The sequence below is a fragment of the Physeter macrocephalus genome, chromosome 19 (assembly GCF_002837175.3).
Source record: "Physeter macrocephalus isolate SW-GA chromosome 19, ASM283717v5, whole genome shotgun sequence".
NCBI classification, from domain to species: Eukaryota; Metazoa; Chordata; class Mammalia; order Artiodactyla; family Physeteridae; genus Physeter; species Physeter macrocephalus.
Window position 1 is genome coordinate 5127245 of NC_041232.1, and position 12362 is coordinate 5139606.

Sequence of the window (12362 nt, forward strand, 5' to 3'; positions counted from 1 at the left end):
TGCCGCGGAGCGGCTGGGCCCGTGGGCCATGGCCGCTGAGCCTGCGCGTCCGGAGCCTGTGCTCCGCAACGGGAGAGGCCCCAGCAGAGGGAGGCCCACAAACCACGAAAAAAAAAAAAAAAAAAAAAAACAGACAAGTGATCGCAGTATCATGAATGCTATCCTCTCATATTTTCATAAACTACAAAAAAGTTCCTGAGATAATCAGGCAAAACCACAATTTAATGATACAGGAGATTAACAAGATGCCCTCAAATGATTAACAATGAGGGAACAGGAGTATAGTTGCCAGCACTTAGTGTAGCAGTTTTAGCAAACGGAAACAAATGCTAGGAAGATAAAATGAACAACGAAAATGAAAACGGGACTAAAATCTGTCAGACAATTTTGAAAACTATATTTTCAGCTTGAAACAAAATTTTAAAAATTATCATACCACTTCAAAGAAAATGAACAAGAACACTGCATGTCTTCTTAAGACAGCAAGAGTGCTGTCTTTTGAACCTGGACATCAGTAATACTTAAAACCTGGCAAGGAATGAACTGTTCTTTCAGATATTAGCAAGATCACATTCTAGATGTGAATGACCAGTTACGTAAGATCAGCCAGAGACATCACATTCTGCCTGTCCTATAATGTTTCCATGGCAGAGCTACTGTATCCATTTTATGCCACAGACCATTTCAGAATTTGAGATGATATTGAGAACACTAGGTGGCTAATTTCTAGTATCTGTTGGCCTAGACTTTAGAATAGGCTCATGTACTAGAAAGAGCTCAAAAGTCCTATAGTTAGGCAGCCATAAGAGCTAACCCATCACTTAATGTGTGACCAGTGGCGAATGGTGTAATATCTATACACTTCAATTTTTCATCTGCAAAATGTCATAATATCACCTTCCTCTGCAGAACTGCTGTATGATTAAGTTAAATAAATTTAAACACAAAATATGTAGAAGGAACAAGCATGGAGCAAAACACCTAACTTGAGAAACCATACTAGGAAGGAAAGGAGAGCTAGCAACTCCCAGTTTGAGGATGGTTTCATTACAATGGCACTCCCACTGTGAAAGTTTAAACGCCTGTGTATTTTATGATTACAAGCACATTATACTCTTCTACTACCTAATTTCTGAAAAAGATTCGTGCTAGCTATTGTTTCAATGGCTGATGGAAATATTTTACTTGGGGATGCAGCCACAAATAATTATCTTAAAGATTACCTGGGTGGTCTGTGCATATCCTTGAGTGGGCTGGGCGGTGTAAGCACTGTAGCTGTAAGAGAAATTAAATGCAAGAACTGAATATAGAAATCCAGATTCCATTACTAAATCCTCTACAATTAAAGGAGGCTGTGTACTCTGAAAAACAACCAATCACACCCAAGGTACTGCTGTAAAAGTCTGACTTACCCCTGCTGGGCTGCAGCTTGGCTGTAGGTACTGTAATCTAGAGAAAACAAGGAGAGAAAATAGTGTGAAGCCAACATTTACAAGAAGAAAGGAAAAAAGGCGGGAAGGAATTCAGGTGGCAGGAAGCTGAATTTTAAAAACTGTATTGAGGGACTTCCCTGGTGGCACAGTGGTTAAGAATCCGCCTGCCAATGCAGGGGACACAGGTTCGAGCCCTGGTCTGGGAAGATCCCACATGCCGCGGAGCAACTAAGCCCGTGTGCCTAGAGCCCGTGCTCCGCAACAAGAGAAGCCCTCGCTCGCCATAACTAGAGAAAGCCCACACACAGCAGTTGAAGACCCAACACAGCCAAAAATAAATAAATAAAATAAATATATTTTAAAAAACAAAAAACAAAAAACGGTATTGAGAGGACCTACAGGACAACACAGGTCCAAATGAGTACCTCTTATCTTTCAACAGCAAACTAAAAAAATCTGAGCCAGTTAAACAGAAAATCTGAACAAAGTGCCAGCTAATGAGGTCAAGATCATCTGATTTGGCAAAGATACTTTGCATGTTCCCATGACTACAAACTTCCCTTAACCGTAGGCTGTCATTTCAAATATACGATCATCATCCTAAAACTAACAGAACAAGATAAACTCAAGACGATCTGAAGTTTCACCTTCATATAAAAAGGAGGCATGCAGCAATATAACAATGTTTAACACCATAATGGTTACATCAGTAGCTACATCTCCTCAAAAACTAGTTTTAAAAAAAAATCACTCCCTCACTTTAGCAAGTTAGACCAACCATAATTCCCTAGGAGGACTGTGAAATGAAATAGCAGAAAACAAGAGGACAATCATTTCAATCCAGTGTTCTAAAGGGTTTGCTGACTGTATGAGGGCTACATCTGTAGAAAAATTAAAAAGCTAGACACAGTGAAGTACCAGTGAAGCAGTCAAAGCAGAATCATGATAACTGGCAGAGGAGAAAGCATTTAATCTTTTGGGGAATAACTTGGTTTTAGGTAACATCATCTTTTTAAACTCAAGTGATTTCAACTTAAAACAACTTTTCTTCCCCTCTCCTAAGTAAAGCTTCCTACAACTTTCCTTTTCATAAGAAATTTATAACACGCACAAAGAAGGACTAAAAACAACAAAAAAAAACCCCCTCTGGTCCACTGAGGCATCTGCAAGTAGTGAAAACAGAAAATAAAATGGTTAAGAGGTTTTCATGGCACTACTGAATCAAACATATATTTTTAAAGAAGTTAATTATTTTTTAAAAATCCTGCCCAATTCTTTGCTCTCCACAAGAACTATGTATCTTATTCTATGTTAGAAGGCAACACTGTCATTAAGGCAGACCAAAGGGTCCTTTCTTCTACAATCAGAAAATAGTTCCTCATCTGAAAGCAATAGTTGACAGCTCTTCCTGGAGGGGTTTCTAACTCCACTCCATTCAAAGCCTGCTTCACAGTTCACCGGGCCTGCCCCCAGAGCATTTTGCTGAATCCATCTCTTTAACTTGGCTCATTTTTCATCTCTCTACACTTCACTTGACCACTTTCCTTCCTCTGTACACCCTTAACTCAGAACCCTGAATCATCAACATTAACAAATCAACGGCCAAAGGCTATGTATAATGAACAAACTGATTTGTTCAAGACAATCTTAGCTCTGTATGTGACATATAAAAAACTAAATGCAAATCACTTCTTCCATGTTGTACTTACAAAATAAACATACCAATGAAGCATCAAAAATCAAATATTTCAAACTGGCTTCTGTATGAGAAATGATTCTAAATAGCTGACAAGTAAGCTCAATGTCTGCAAGAGGACTGCTACACAAGCACAGTTATGTAAAACATCAAAGTGCGAAGCTGACATGAACAAGGAATGATCTCAGATCCAGGGGAAATCAGCTGATTTAGCCCCATATTGGTGGGCTACAGGAAGTAGCAAATGTGTTTCATGAGAACTTATGTTACCTACCTACAGCATACAAACATTATATGGCCTCAAAAATCTACAGTTACACATTGGTCAGATTATTTAGCAGCTATGTTTTTTTAACTCCCAAATCTGCAGCTTAAGACTACACTAAAAATACAGGACAGGTTGAGGAGAGAAGGGGCTGTGACTGGGGCGGCGGGGCGGGGGCGGGACACGACCTCCAGAGTGCTGACAGTGTTCTATTTCTTGGTCTGAATGGTGGTTACTTGGGAGTTCGCGCTGTAATTCTTCGTCAAAGTGGACATATACTCTAGGTACTTTTCTATATATGCTACACATGAGGAAAAACAACTAACATTACCCAAGGTGGTGGCTTTTAGATACTTTAAGGCAGTCACGATCGAAACTGCAGAGATTTAGAGCTTCAGACTACATCATGAGTTAAGTTAAAGTCACTATGGGACAACTTTGTGGGAGCCAAAATACTTTGCTGTAAGGTCAGAAGCTAAAGGCTGAAAAAGCTCTTAAACGGTCTAGCCTAACCCCTTCATTTGGACCGAAAGGAAACCAAAGTCCAGATAAGTTAATGACCCCCCAAAGGGCCCCCAGCCAGGCCTACTACTGTGTGTCTACATAACCCACAATTGTAATTCTAATATAGTATGTGGTGGTTACCAGTAAACAGAGCTTGAGCAAAGTAGAACGAAAAAGGGGCAAGTCCAGCCATACACAAATTTGAACACACACATATTTACTCCCCAGACGTTAACAGGGAACGGAGAGTAGCACTCCCCCTTACAAAATCCTAACACTGCAGGGAAGAGGAAGGTGGAAAGGGCTCTGAGGAAACCATTTCCCACCAAGATGTGTCTAAGACTGTGGTTATTTCAGAGTTCTTTCTTCTAGGGGCACTCTGTACCCTGGCACTAACCGCCAGCATCTACCTGCTTGTTTACTGACCACATAGTTGCGGAGAGTTCTTAAACTATCATTCCGTTGCTGGATTCTGGACCCTTTTCAAATTAAAACTCTGAAGGACCCAGAGCTTTTCCCATCTTCCATCTTCTCCAACTGCCTCTTAAGGCCTGGAGTCAGGCTGCCTAAGAACACCCCCGGAGGCAAAAATACCCCACTCGACCAATAACCACAAGTTAGTGCAGGAACAGGCTGCAAACTGCAGGTCGCGTTTAGGCTACTCTCTTACACACTCCGGGCGTCAAGGACCACCCCAGACATCATATGCCAGCTCCCACCCCGGGCTTTCAAAGTCCAGTCCGCGCCTCCTTCCGCTCTCTTCTATCAGTCCACGAAATAAACAAGCCTCTCGGCTTAACCTAAGCGAATAAACGTGCGAAACGATTACTTAAGTATAATTCAAACGCCGACTGAGGCCTTTTGTTTCCCCTAAGTTAAGGAAGCCAGAAATTTCTTCCGGTGGGGATTTCTGGCCACACGATCCGGGTTGGCCTTATACAAAAAATCTCCCTCGGCGTTTGCTGAAAAAAGGCCCTGAGAATTGCTTTTTGGGGCGGTAAGGAGAATTAATAATGGTAAAAAGCGAATCCCGAAGAGGCAGCCGATTGGGGGGCTGTAAAGGAGCCGGGGGGCACTCCGTCTAAAGACCAGTTTGGGCAGAAGTTCGGCTTGGGGGTTGGAGCCCGCCGAGGACGCAGCTCGGCGGCCCCGGACGCCCCAGCCGACCCGGCTTTAAGAATGACGGGGCTCCCGCTCATAGGTCGGCGCCCCTCGGCTCACAAATCCGCGAAACCTTTTTTGTTTATTTGCTTTTTTTCCTCGTCTTCTCGGTGAGACAGAAGAGCGCTCGGGCTTGGGCTGCCGCCCTGGAAAAGGAGTTGGGGTGGGGAGAGTCAGAGGGTCAGCTGGCCTGCAGCTTCTCGAGCGGCCGCCGGCCCCCCCACCTCCGGTTTCGGGGTGCCGGGCCCGAAGCCTAGCCGAGCCCTCCCCCCACCCCCACGCGGGGGCCCAGAGGCCGCAGGCCCCGCCCACGTGGCGGGCTGCCCAGGGCGCGGGGCCCGACGGCCACCACACAATGGAGACCAAAGCAGGCCCGGCGCGTACCCGCCGCCTCGAGCCCCCCGCGCGCGGGGGGAGCCGGAAGGTTCCAGAATCGGCCTGCCCAGTTGGGGGAGGGGAGTAAGCGGAGGGGGACGCCGGCCGTCGAGCTTCTCGAGCCGCGACAGGTACCTCACGCCCCTCTCGGCAGGTCCACTCAGTCGTCCCGGCCACCCCGAGAAAAGAGCGGCCCCCAATTTGGGCATCCCGACCGTAGCCGGAGCGACCACAGTTCCACCACACTCACCCGTGGACGCCATTTTCTCTCTCCTTCCTTCTCGTTCTCTCAACGTCCGTCTCCCTCTCGCTTTCCCTCTAGGCGCCGCACTGCGCAGGCGCGAAACCCGCAACCTCGGGCGCTACCATCGGGCCAGGCCACGGGGGTGGGAGAGGGAGGGACGAACCACAGCTTTCTCGCCCTTCGCGCCCGCAACTCTAGTCCTAATCCTCTCTAAAGAGCACCGGATGTGACGTGCGGGCCAAAATAGCACCGCAGGCGCGGGAGAGGCTGGCGAGCGGATCTTGGTAACAAGTCGGAGTGATTCTCCGGTCGATGCTAGGTTGTTTGGAATGGTTACTCCCGCTGGCTCTAGGGACCGTCTCTGAAGAGTCGGCCTTGGAGGGAAACGGAGGCCGGCGGGAGGGCTGGGGGAAGGGACCGGGGCCTAAAACAACTGCTGACTAATCGGCGGGAGGCGGCGGAGGAGGCGGGGGTGGCGTGCCGACTGGTCGGCCCGGGTCACGCGCCCGAGGGCGAGCAGAATGGGCTCGGGGCGCTCGGGTGTCGGCGGGAAGCTAGAGTACCGACTCCCAAGCCAAGGGCTCCACTCGGCCTTCTGGGGGCGGGGGGCGCGCTGCGCTGTGAGTACCCCAGACACGTGGCCCGGTCCGCGGGGGAGGGGGCCAAGGCCGGTGGGCTCTATGGGAGGCTCCGAACGTAGCACCCGGACCGAGAGCCCCCCGGTAACGGTCGAGGTTGAGAAGACCCTTTAATCACCTCTCATCCAACAACCTTGTTTTTACAGAAGGGGAAACTGAGGCCCAAGGACTTGGGGTACTTTTCCTAAAGTCACAAAGCTGAGCCCCACCCACACACTGGGACACCTCCCCCCCCACACACACACACACAGACTCTCCATCACCCGGAAGAATTGTCCCCGTCCTGTCTTTCCATTCTGTTCTCCCGGCTTCCCAGTAGGGTAGGCAGGGCCTGATGCTGCACAGCCCCGTTTTGTAGATAAAGAGACTGAGACCTGGGCGTTCAGATTCCAGTTCTGCTGGTCCATGGGCAAGTCTCTTACTCTTGCTAAAAGTACACGGGGTGGGTGTGGGGGATGGATGTGGGTGCAGGAGAAGGCTGGCAGTGGGTGCCTTGGCTCCCGGCAAGGCTGGCACCTTCCTGACTTCTTGGACTCAACCCAGTCTCCCTAGACAGATGCCCAGGCCCAGCGAAGGGCAGGGCTCACCAAATCCTTCAGCGGGACCTGGAGCAAAGCTAGTGTCTTTCTTTCAGTGAAGACAGATAAAGCACGAGCTATGTGCTAGGAGCACCCTGGGGAACTTGACCATGAGTAAGAGGAGCACCCATCCTCCCCCAGTTCAGACCACCTGCCTAGAGAAAAACAGGCCAAGCGGTGCTCACTGGATAAGGTAGGCTCCAAGATGTGGAGGGACCGGAGGAGGGGAAGGGGACCTTTGAGCTGGGCTTCAAAGGGTGAATAGGAGTTTGCTGTTAGAGAGATGAAAGGAAGGACGTCGCAGGCAGAGGAGTTTTCTATATTTTTCCTGCAGGAAACTGGCGGCTGGGTTTTGATGCCAAGGATGCCCATGACAAGGGAGCAGATGAAGCAGCCTTCTTGTCTCTGGGATTTTGCTTCCTGCCCTATAAAATCAGCTCAGTGGGAGTCCTGAGACAGGCTAGGGTACAGGAGTGAGGGGATTCCAGCAGGGCCTAGAGGACAGGCTGGATGTGAGGAGGGAGAATGGGAGAGAAAGCCTTGCCTCATGGGCAGGAAATTGGCACATTTGAGGGCTGGAGCAGCTGCTTCCATGTTCAGGCTTCCCCTTGTTGGGGACAGCCAGGATGGCTACAGTTTATCCAGCAGGAGCTGTGGGATTGCCTGAGTCCATTCCTTTTTCTCATCCTATGAGGAATGGATTTTCTTAATACCCAATTTACAGATGAGGAAGAGAGGCTCCAGATTTGCCCAGGGAGAGATACACAGCAGGAAGAAGTGGAGTGGATACTGAAACCTTTCTGTGAAAGGGAGGGTAGGGTCAGAGGGGCTGTGGTCGGGGCTCGAGGAAGGGGACGTCTCTGTCCAGTGTCACTGTGCACTCAGGGTGTGAGACTCCTGTTGCCTCTCCTCCAACCCTTCTGCTCCACCCCCTCCCTAATCTGCCTGCCCTTTGGCTGGCCTTACCCACTCTGTCAAGGGCAGCTCAGGCCACCTGGAGCTCTAAGTCAGTGGAGGGGAGGAGGGAAGGAGGAAGGTGGCTGGTCTGTAGCCTGAGGGAAGAGGGAGGCAGAGGAAAGCTGGAGATGGCCCTGAATTTGCCCTGGGGGGCTGCACAAATCCAAAAAATTTGGGGAGTCCAGGGCCCCCGTTCAACTTCCCATTCCCCATGCTTCCCACTCCAGGCTCCTTTCCAGGGCCCATCAGGGCTCAGGGACCTTTTGACCTGGCCTCTTCCCATCCTCACACATCGGTGGGATGGCAAGATGGCTAAACACATGGTTAGGCTCTGAGGTCCTCTACGGCCAAGTTGCTGCACCCGCCTCTCCAGCCTCAGTTTTTATTTCTGTAAAATGGTACTGTTGGTATGGTAGCCGAAAGGAAGTCAGATAAAATCTGCAATAATAACTGTTGTTATTGTTTTCCTTTACCCCTAGCACACAGCCCCAAGACCACCTTTGATCACCTTCAGACAAGCTATGCATGCCAGAGGTCCCCCTGGCCTACTGACCCCGGCGCTGCCTCTCGCCTCCTCCGTCCTGATGCTGCTCATGAGCGGCCTGTGGCTGCTGGGAGCCGGCCCCAGCCTTGTCCTGGCCCCAGAGCTGCTGCTGGACCCTTGGCAGGGTGAGGGCCGGCCTCATGGGCCTTGGAGGAGGCAGGAGACTTGCTGTAGGGCCTGAGACCAGTTGGCAGGAGCAGCATGCATCCTGCAGTTGTCAGGCAAGGACAGGACCCAGGGCCTCGGGGAAGGTCAGCCTTGGACGGGAGCATATGCCCAGCTCAACTACAGCCAAGAAGGGAGGGCCGAGGACCTGGGCAGAGGGGCCAGCACAGGGGTGGGAGCCTGTGAGTAGGAATTCTTTTCAGACGGCTCCCCTTTCTGGTGGCTTTCCCTTAAAATAAATTAAGACTTTCAGCTAAGCCCACGAACAGGAAGGAGGCACTAGGGGTTTGAAGAGTGACCCCAGCTGAACACCTGTTTCCCAAGAATGACAGCTTCCATTTACATTTGAGGAACCCAAATGATGGTCACAGAAGTGAAGTGACTTATCCATGGTTGGTTGTTCTTAAGAAGACCGAGTGTTGGGTCTGGCTTGTTCTACTTAAAGCAGCAGGGGGGCGGTCACAGTGTTTGGAAGCCCTTGGTCCCCACCACCAGTGATTAAACTACTGGCAGTGGGCAGACTTTGGCTCCCGGGGAGGGGAGGCTGGCTTAGTGGGTGGCCCTGGCGGAGGGTGTTTTCCCCATCTGGCACACCTGGGCCAGCCTTGGGGGTTAGGGCCACTAACCTGGTACATAAGCCCATTCTCTCTCCCAGCGCACCGGCTGCTGACACATGCCCTGGGCCACAAGGCCCTCCCAGGGCTGCTGCTGAGCCTGCTGCTCCTGCCCACGCTGGGCTGGCAGCAGGAGTGCCACCTGGGCACACTGCGGTTCCTGCATGCCTCCACCCTCCTCGCCCTGGCCTCCGGGCTGATGGCTGTGCTGCTGGCAGGCCTCGGGGTGTCCAGTGCAGCCGGGGGCTGTGGATACATGCCTGTCCACCTGGCCATGCTGGCAGGGCAGGGTTACCACCCTAGGCGGCCCCGTGGGGCACTGCCACCATGGCTCCTGCCGTGGCTGCTGCTCGCCCTGACACCACTGCTCAGCTCCGAGCCGCCCTTCCTGCAGCTCTTCTGCGGCCTCCTGGCTGGCCTGGCCTGTATCCTTTGCCTGGGCGCAGGGCTCGTGTGGACGTGTGGGTTCTGTGGCTGGGCCCCCAGGGTGCCTGGGAAGGAATTGGCACAAGGTGTCGGGCCCCCACATTCACACACATCCCAGAAGCGTCTCCAAGTCCTCCTCTCGGCTGTCTCCGGGCTGGGGACTGGGGGGCTTGTGGCCATGTAGAGGTACCAATTACAATTTAAAGGAGAGCCTGGGAGCTGAGGGGCCCAAGGAGGCACTTAATCTGGACGTCCCAGTGGAGGTGGGTCTACGCCAAGACCACGCAGAAGGAGGGGTTCAGGTGACGAGAAGTGGAAAAGGAGAGCACGGGCCCGGCAGACAGTACAGAGGGTGTAAGGACCAGGGTGAGCGTGAGCCTGCGGCTCTCCTGGCACCAAAAGGGGGAACGACCTGTGGCCGGTGGTGCAGGTGTGTTAAACAGGCTTTTGCTCCAAAGATACTTAATGCCTGTCGGGGACAACAGTGCAGTCAGAGGGAACAGTGGGTGCAGGCTGACCCTGGAGTCATTTAGGATTGGGGACACCCGGCTGAATCCTGGAGAGGGGAGCATGTTGCCCTGGCTGGGGCAGGGCCCAGGAGTGGGCCTGGTGTCACAGGCCTGAGCAGGCACACAGGCCTCAGGGGACAGCGGGCAGGGGGCAGCTGAATGGGGATGAGACAGGTTTTGGGATGAGGCACATCTGGCTCTGCCTCTTGTTGGCTGGGTAGCTTCACGCAGGGCCCTTTTCCTCTCTGAGCCTCTGCTGCTGACGAGGGTGATGACACTTCCCTGGCAGGGCCACAGTGAGGAGACAGGAGGGAATTCCCATCACACACTTGGCACAGGGCCTGGCATGTGGCGCGGGCTCACCCCTGGCTGGATGTGGTTTTCCTTGACCGGCCGCCCTGCCCTGGGCAGACAGACGCGGCTGGGGCCTTCCAGTGGCTGGAGATCTCTGAGCAGCGGCTGCAGGCACTGCAGGAGGGTGTCCTGTGCAGGGCCCTGGCGGGGTGCTGGCCACTCCAGCTGCTTCCCACCCCAGGCAGCCTGGCTGAGCTGCCTGTCACCCATCCTGCCAGAGTGAGGTGAGGGTGATGCCGAGGACACTGGCCCCGGTGGTGGAAGCCATGCGGTGGCTGGCAGTCAGGCCTTCTTCTGCTTCTGCCCCTCCAGGCCGCCCACCCCTGGACCTCCTTACATGGCCTCCCCTAGCCTCTGGCCCCTCAGCGAAGGCTCAGCCCCGCTCCCACCAGGCCTGGGGCCTGTGCAGCCGCTCTGGGAGGGCTCCTCAGAGGTGGGACTGGCCTGGTCTGGGTCCAGCTTCCCCCCAGGGACCCCACTGTGGGCAGCCCTAGACGAGCAGATGCTGCAGAAGGGGATCCAGGCCTCACTCCTTGAGGGGCCAGTGCAGGGTCCCGAGAGCCCACTCCGGCTGCCTAAGTCCTCTGTCTCCTCCCTGCGGTAAGGTGGGGTAAGTAGGGGTGGGGTCCCCTGGTGTGGGGGCTGGAGGCGGCCCTGACACTCCCTCCCTGTCCCCCCTTCCCACAGGCTGCAGCAACTGGAGCGCATGGGCTTCCCCACGGAGCAGGCGGTGGTGGCCCTGGCAGCCACGGGCCGTGTGGAGGGTGCCGTGTCACTGCTGGTCGGCGGGGAGGTGGGCACCGAGGCGCTGGTGACTCAGGGGAGGGGTGGACCCACCCACCCTGAGGGTCCTGGGCCCCCCTAGCACAGGCAGGCTCTCAGGTGAGAAGAAGCCTGGCCTGTGGGTGGGAAGTCAGAGCCCAGCCCTGTCTGCTGAGAGTCAGGGTGGGTTCAGGGGTGGCCCCCCAGCATCCTGCCCTGGTACTGTTTAGAATAAAAACCCGTTCACTTTTCAACCTGGACCTCCTTAGAGGCAGCAGTTGTGTCTGACTCTTCTACGTTAGCATCAGGGGGATGAGTGAATGAATGAAAGAATGAACAAGCAGTGAACGAACAGCCAACTGCAGGAGAGCAGCTCCCTGATGTCCAGAGACACAGTGTTACCGAGCTTCCGCCTCAGGGTCTTTGTTGGGCTGGACCCTCTGCCAAGGAGCATTTGTCATCTGTTTCCCAGCTAATTTCTACCCATCCTTAGGTCTTGGCCTACATGGAGACCTTCCTCCAGGAAGCCTTCCCTGATTCGCCAGGAACAGCATCCCTTCACTGGCCACAGCCCCCTGTGTCCCTGCTGGACAAGGGCCAGTTCAGTCGGTGTCCTCAGGCCTGGCCCAGGGCAGGCTCTGAGGCTGGTGGCTGGGCCCTGCGGGGCCCCCAGGGGCAGGAAACAATGTGGGCGTGCTGTGGGGGAGAAGTTTCCTCAGCTTTGAAGAAGCAGCTCCTCCCTCCTGGCCCCTCTCAGTCCTTGCCCCCTCCCAGGGAGGGAAGGTGTAGCCAGAGCCTAGAGGGCAGAGGGTGGGGCATGGGTGTGAGTCGCCAATGGGAACTCTGCAAGGCAGAGGGGCCGGGAAGCTGGACTTTGAGGGGCAGTACTGGGGGCTGTAGGTCCCGGATCGGCCTGTGCTCTGGTCACCTGTGAGGCTGTACCCCAGGCCAGGGCCAGAGTGGAGGAGCCGCAGAGACCGACCCTGCCGTTGGTCACCAGCCAGGGGCCAGAGACAGACTGGGAAACCTGAGGGCTATACCATCGGTCTCATTTTACAGGTGAGGAAACAGGCTCAGAGAAGGGAAGCTGCCCCGAGGTCTGGTAGCTCCTGCTGGACACCTGGCCAGGGGGTGGGG

At 53.5% G+C, this 12362-nt stretch overlaps 2 protein-coding genes across 8 annotated transcripts in view; one reads left to right on the forward strand and one right to left on the reverse strand.

Annotated features, from left to right (window-relative positions):
• The window catches only part of LOC114484391 (RNA-binding protein EWS-like), a 13901-nt gene extending 8120 nt beyond the window's left edge, over positions 1-5781 (reverse strand). The window contains exons 1-5 of one of the 3 annotated variants that reach the window (XM_055080508.1): positions 5685-5712; positions 5133-5205; positions 3583-3695; positions 1413-1449; positions 1224-1275 (exon numbers count right to left, since the gene is read on the reverse strand). In XM_055080508.1, coding sequence (XP_054936483.1) covers positions 1224-1275; positions 1413-1449; positions 3583-3695; positions 5133-5205; positions 5685-5697 — 288 coding nt within the window. In that variant the 5' untranslated portion in view covers positions 5698-5712. Of the gene's footprint in view, positions 1-1223; positions 1276-1412; positions 1450-3582; positions 3696-5119; positions 5206-5684 lie in introns of all 3 variants that reach the window. The other 2 variants (XM_055080509.1, XM_028480378.2) reach the window with 2 other exon arrangements.
• RHBDD3 (rhomboid domain containing 3) lies at positions 5423-11482 on the forward strand. 5 transcript variants are annotated; one of them, XM_028480374.1, is made up of 7 exons: positions 5423-5565; positions 6951-7087; positions 8331-8520; positions 9216-9599; positions 10525-10687; positions 10776-11063; positions 11151-11482. In XM_028480374.1, the coding sequence occupies exons 3-7, from the start codon at positions 8373-8375 to the stop codon at positions 11326-11328; spliced, it is 1161 nt and encodes a 386-aa protein (XP_028336175.1). In that variant the 5' UTR covers positions 5423-5565; positions 6951-7087; positions 8331-8372; the 3' UTR covers positions 11329-11482. The 5 variants fall into 5 exon arrangements, with proteins under 5 accessions (XP_028336175.1, XP_028336174.1, XP_028336173.1 ...); XM_028480373.2 differs by lacking the exon at positions 5423-5565 and adding an exon at positions 5865-5997; XM_028480372.2 differs by lacking the exon at positions 5423-5565 and adding an exon at positions 5865-5962.
• Positions 11483-12362: the final 880 nt, after the last annotated feature.

Coding starts and splice junctions, on each gene's coding strand:
- RHBDD3 (XM_028480374.1), top strand. CDS start 8,373: ATGCATGCCAGAGGTCCCCCTGGCCTACTGACCCCGGCGCTGCCTCTC. Junction 9,600..10,524: donor CCTCCTGGCTGGCCTGGCCT/GTATCCTTTGCC, acceptor CTGGGCAGACAG/ACGCGGCTGGGGCCTTCCAG. Junction 10,688..10,775: donor ACCCATCCTGCCAGAGTGAG/GTGAGGGTGATG, acceptor CTGCCCCTCCAG/GCCGCCCACCCCTGGACCTC.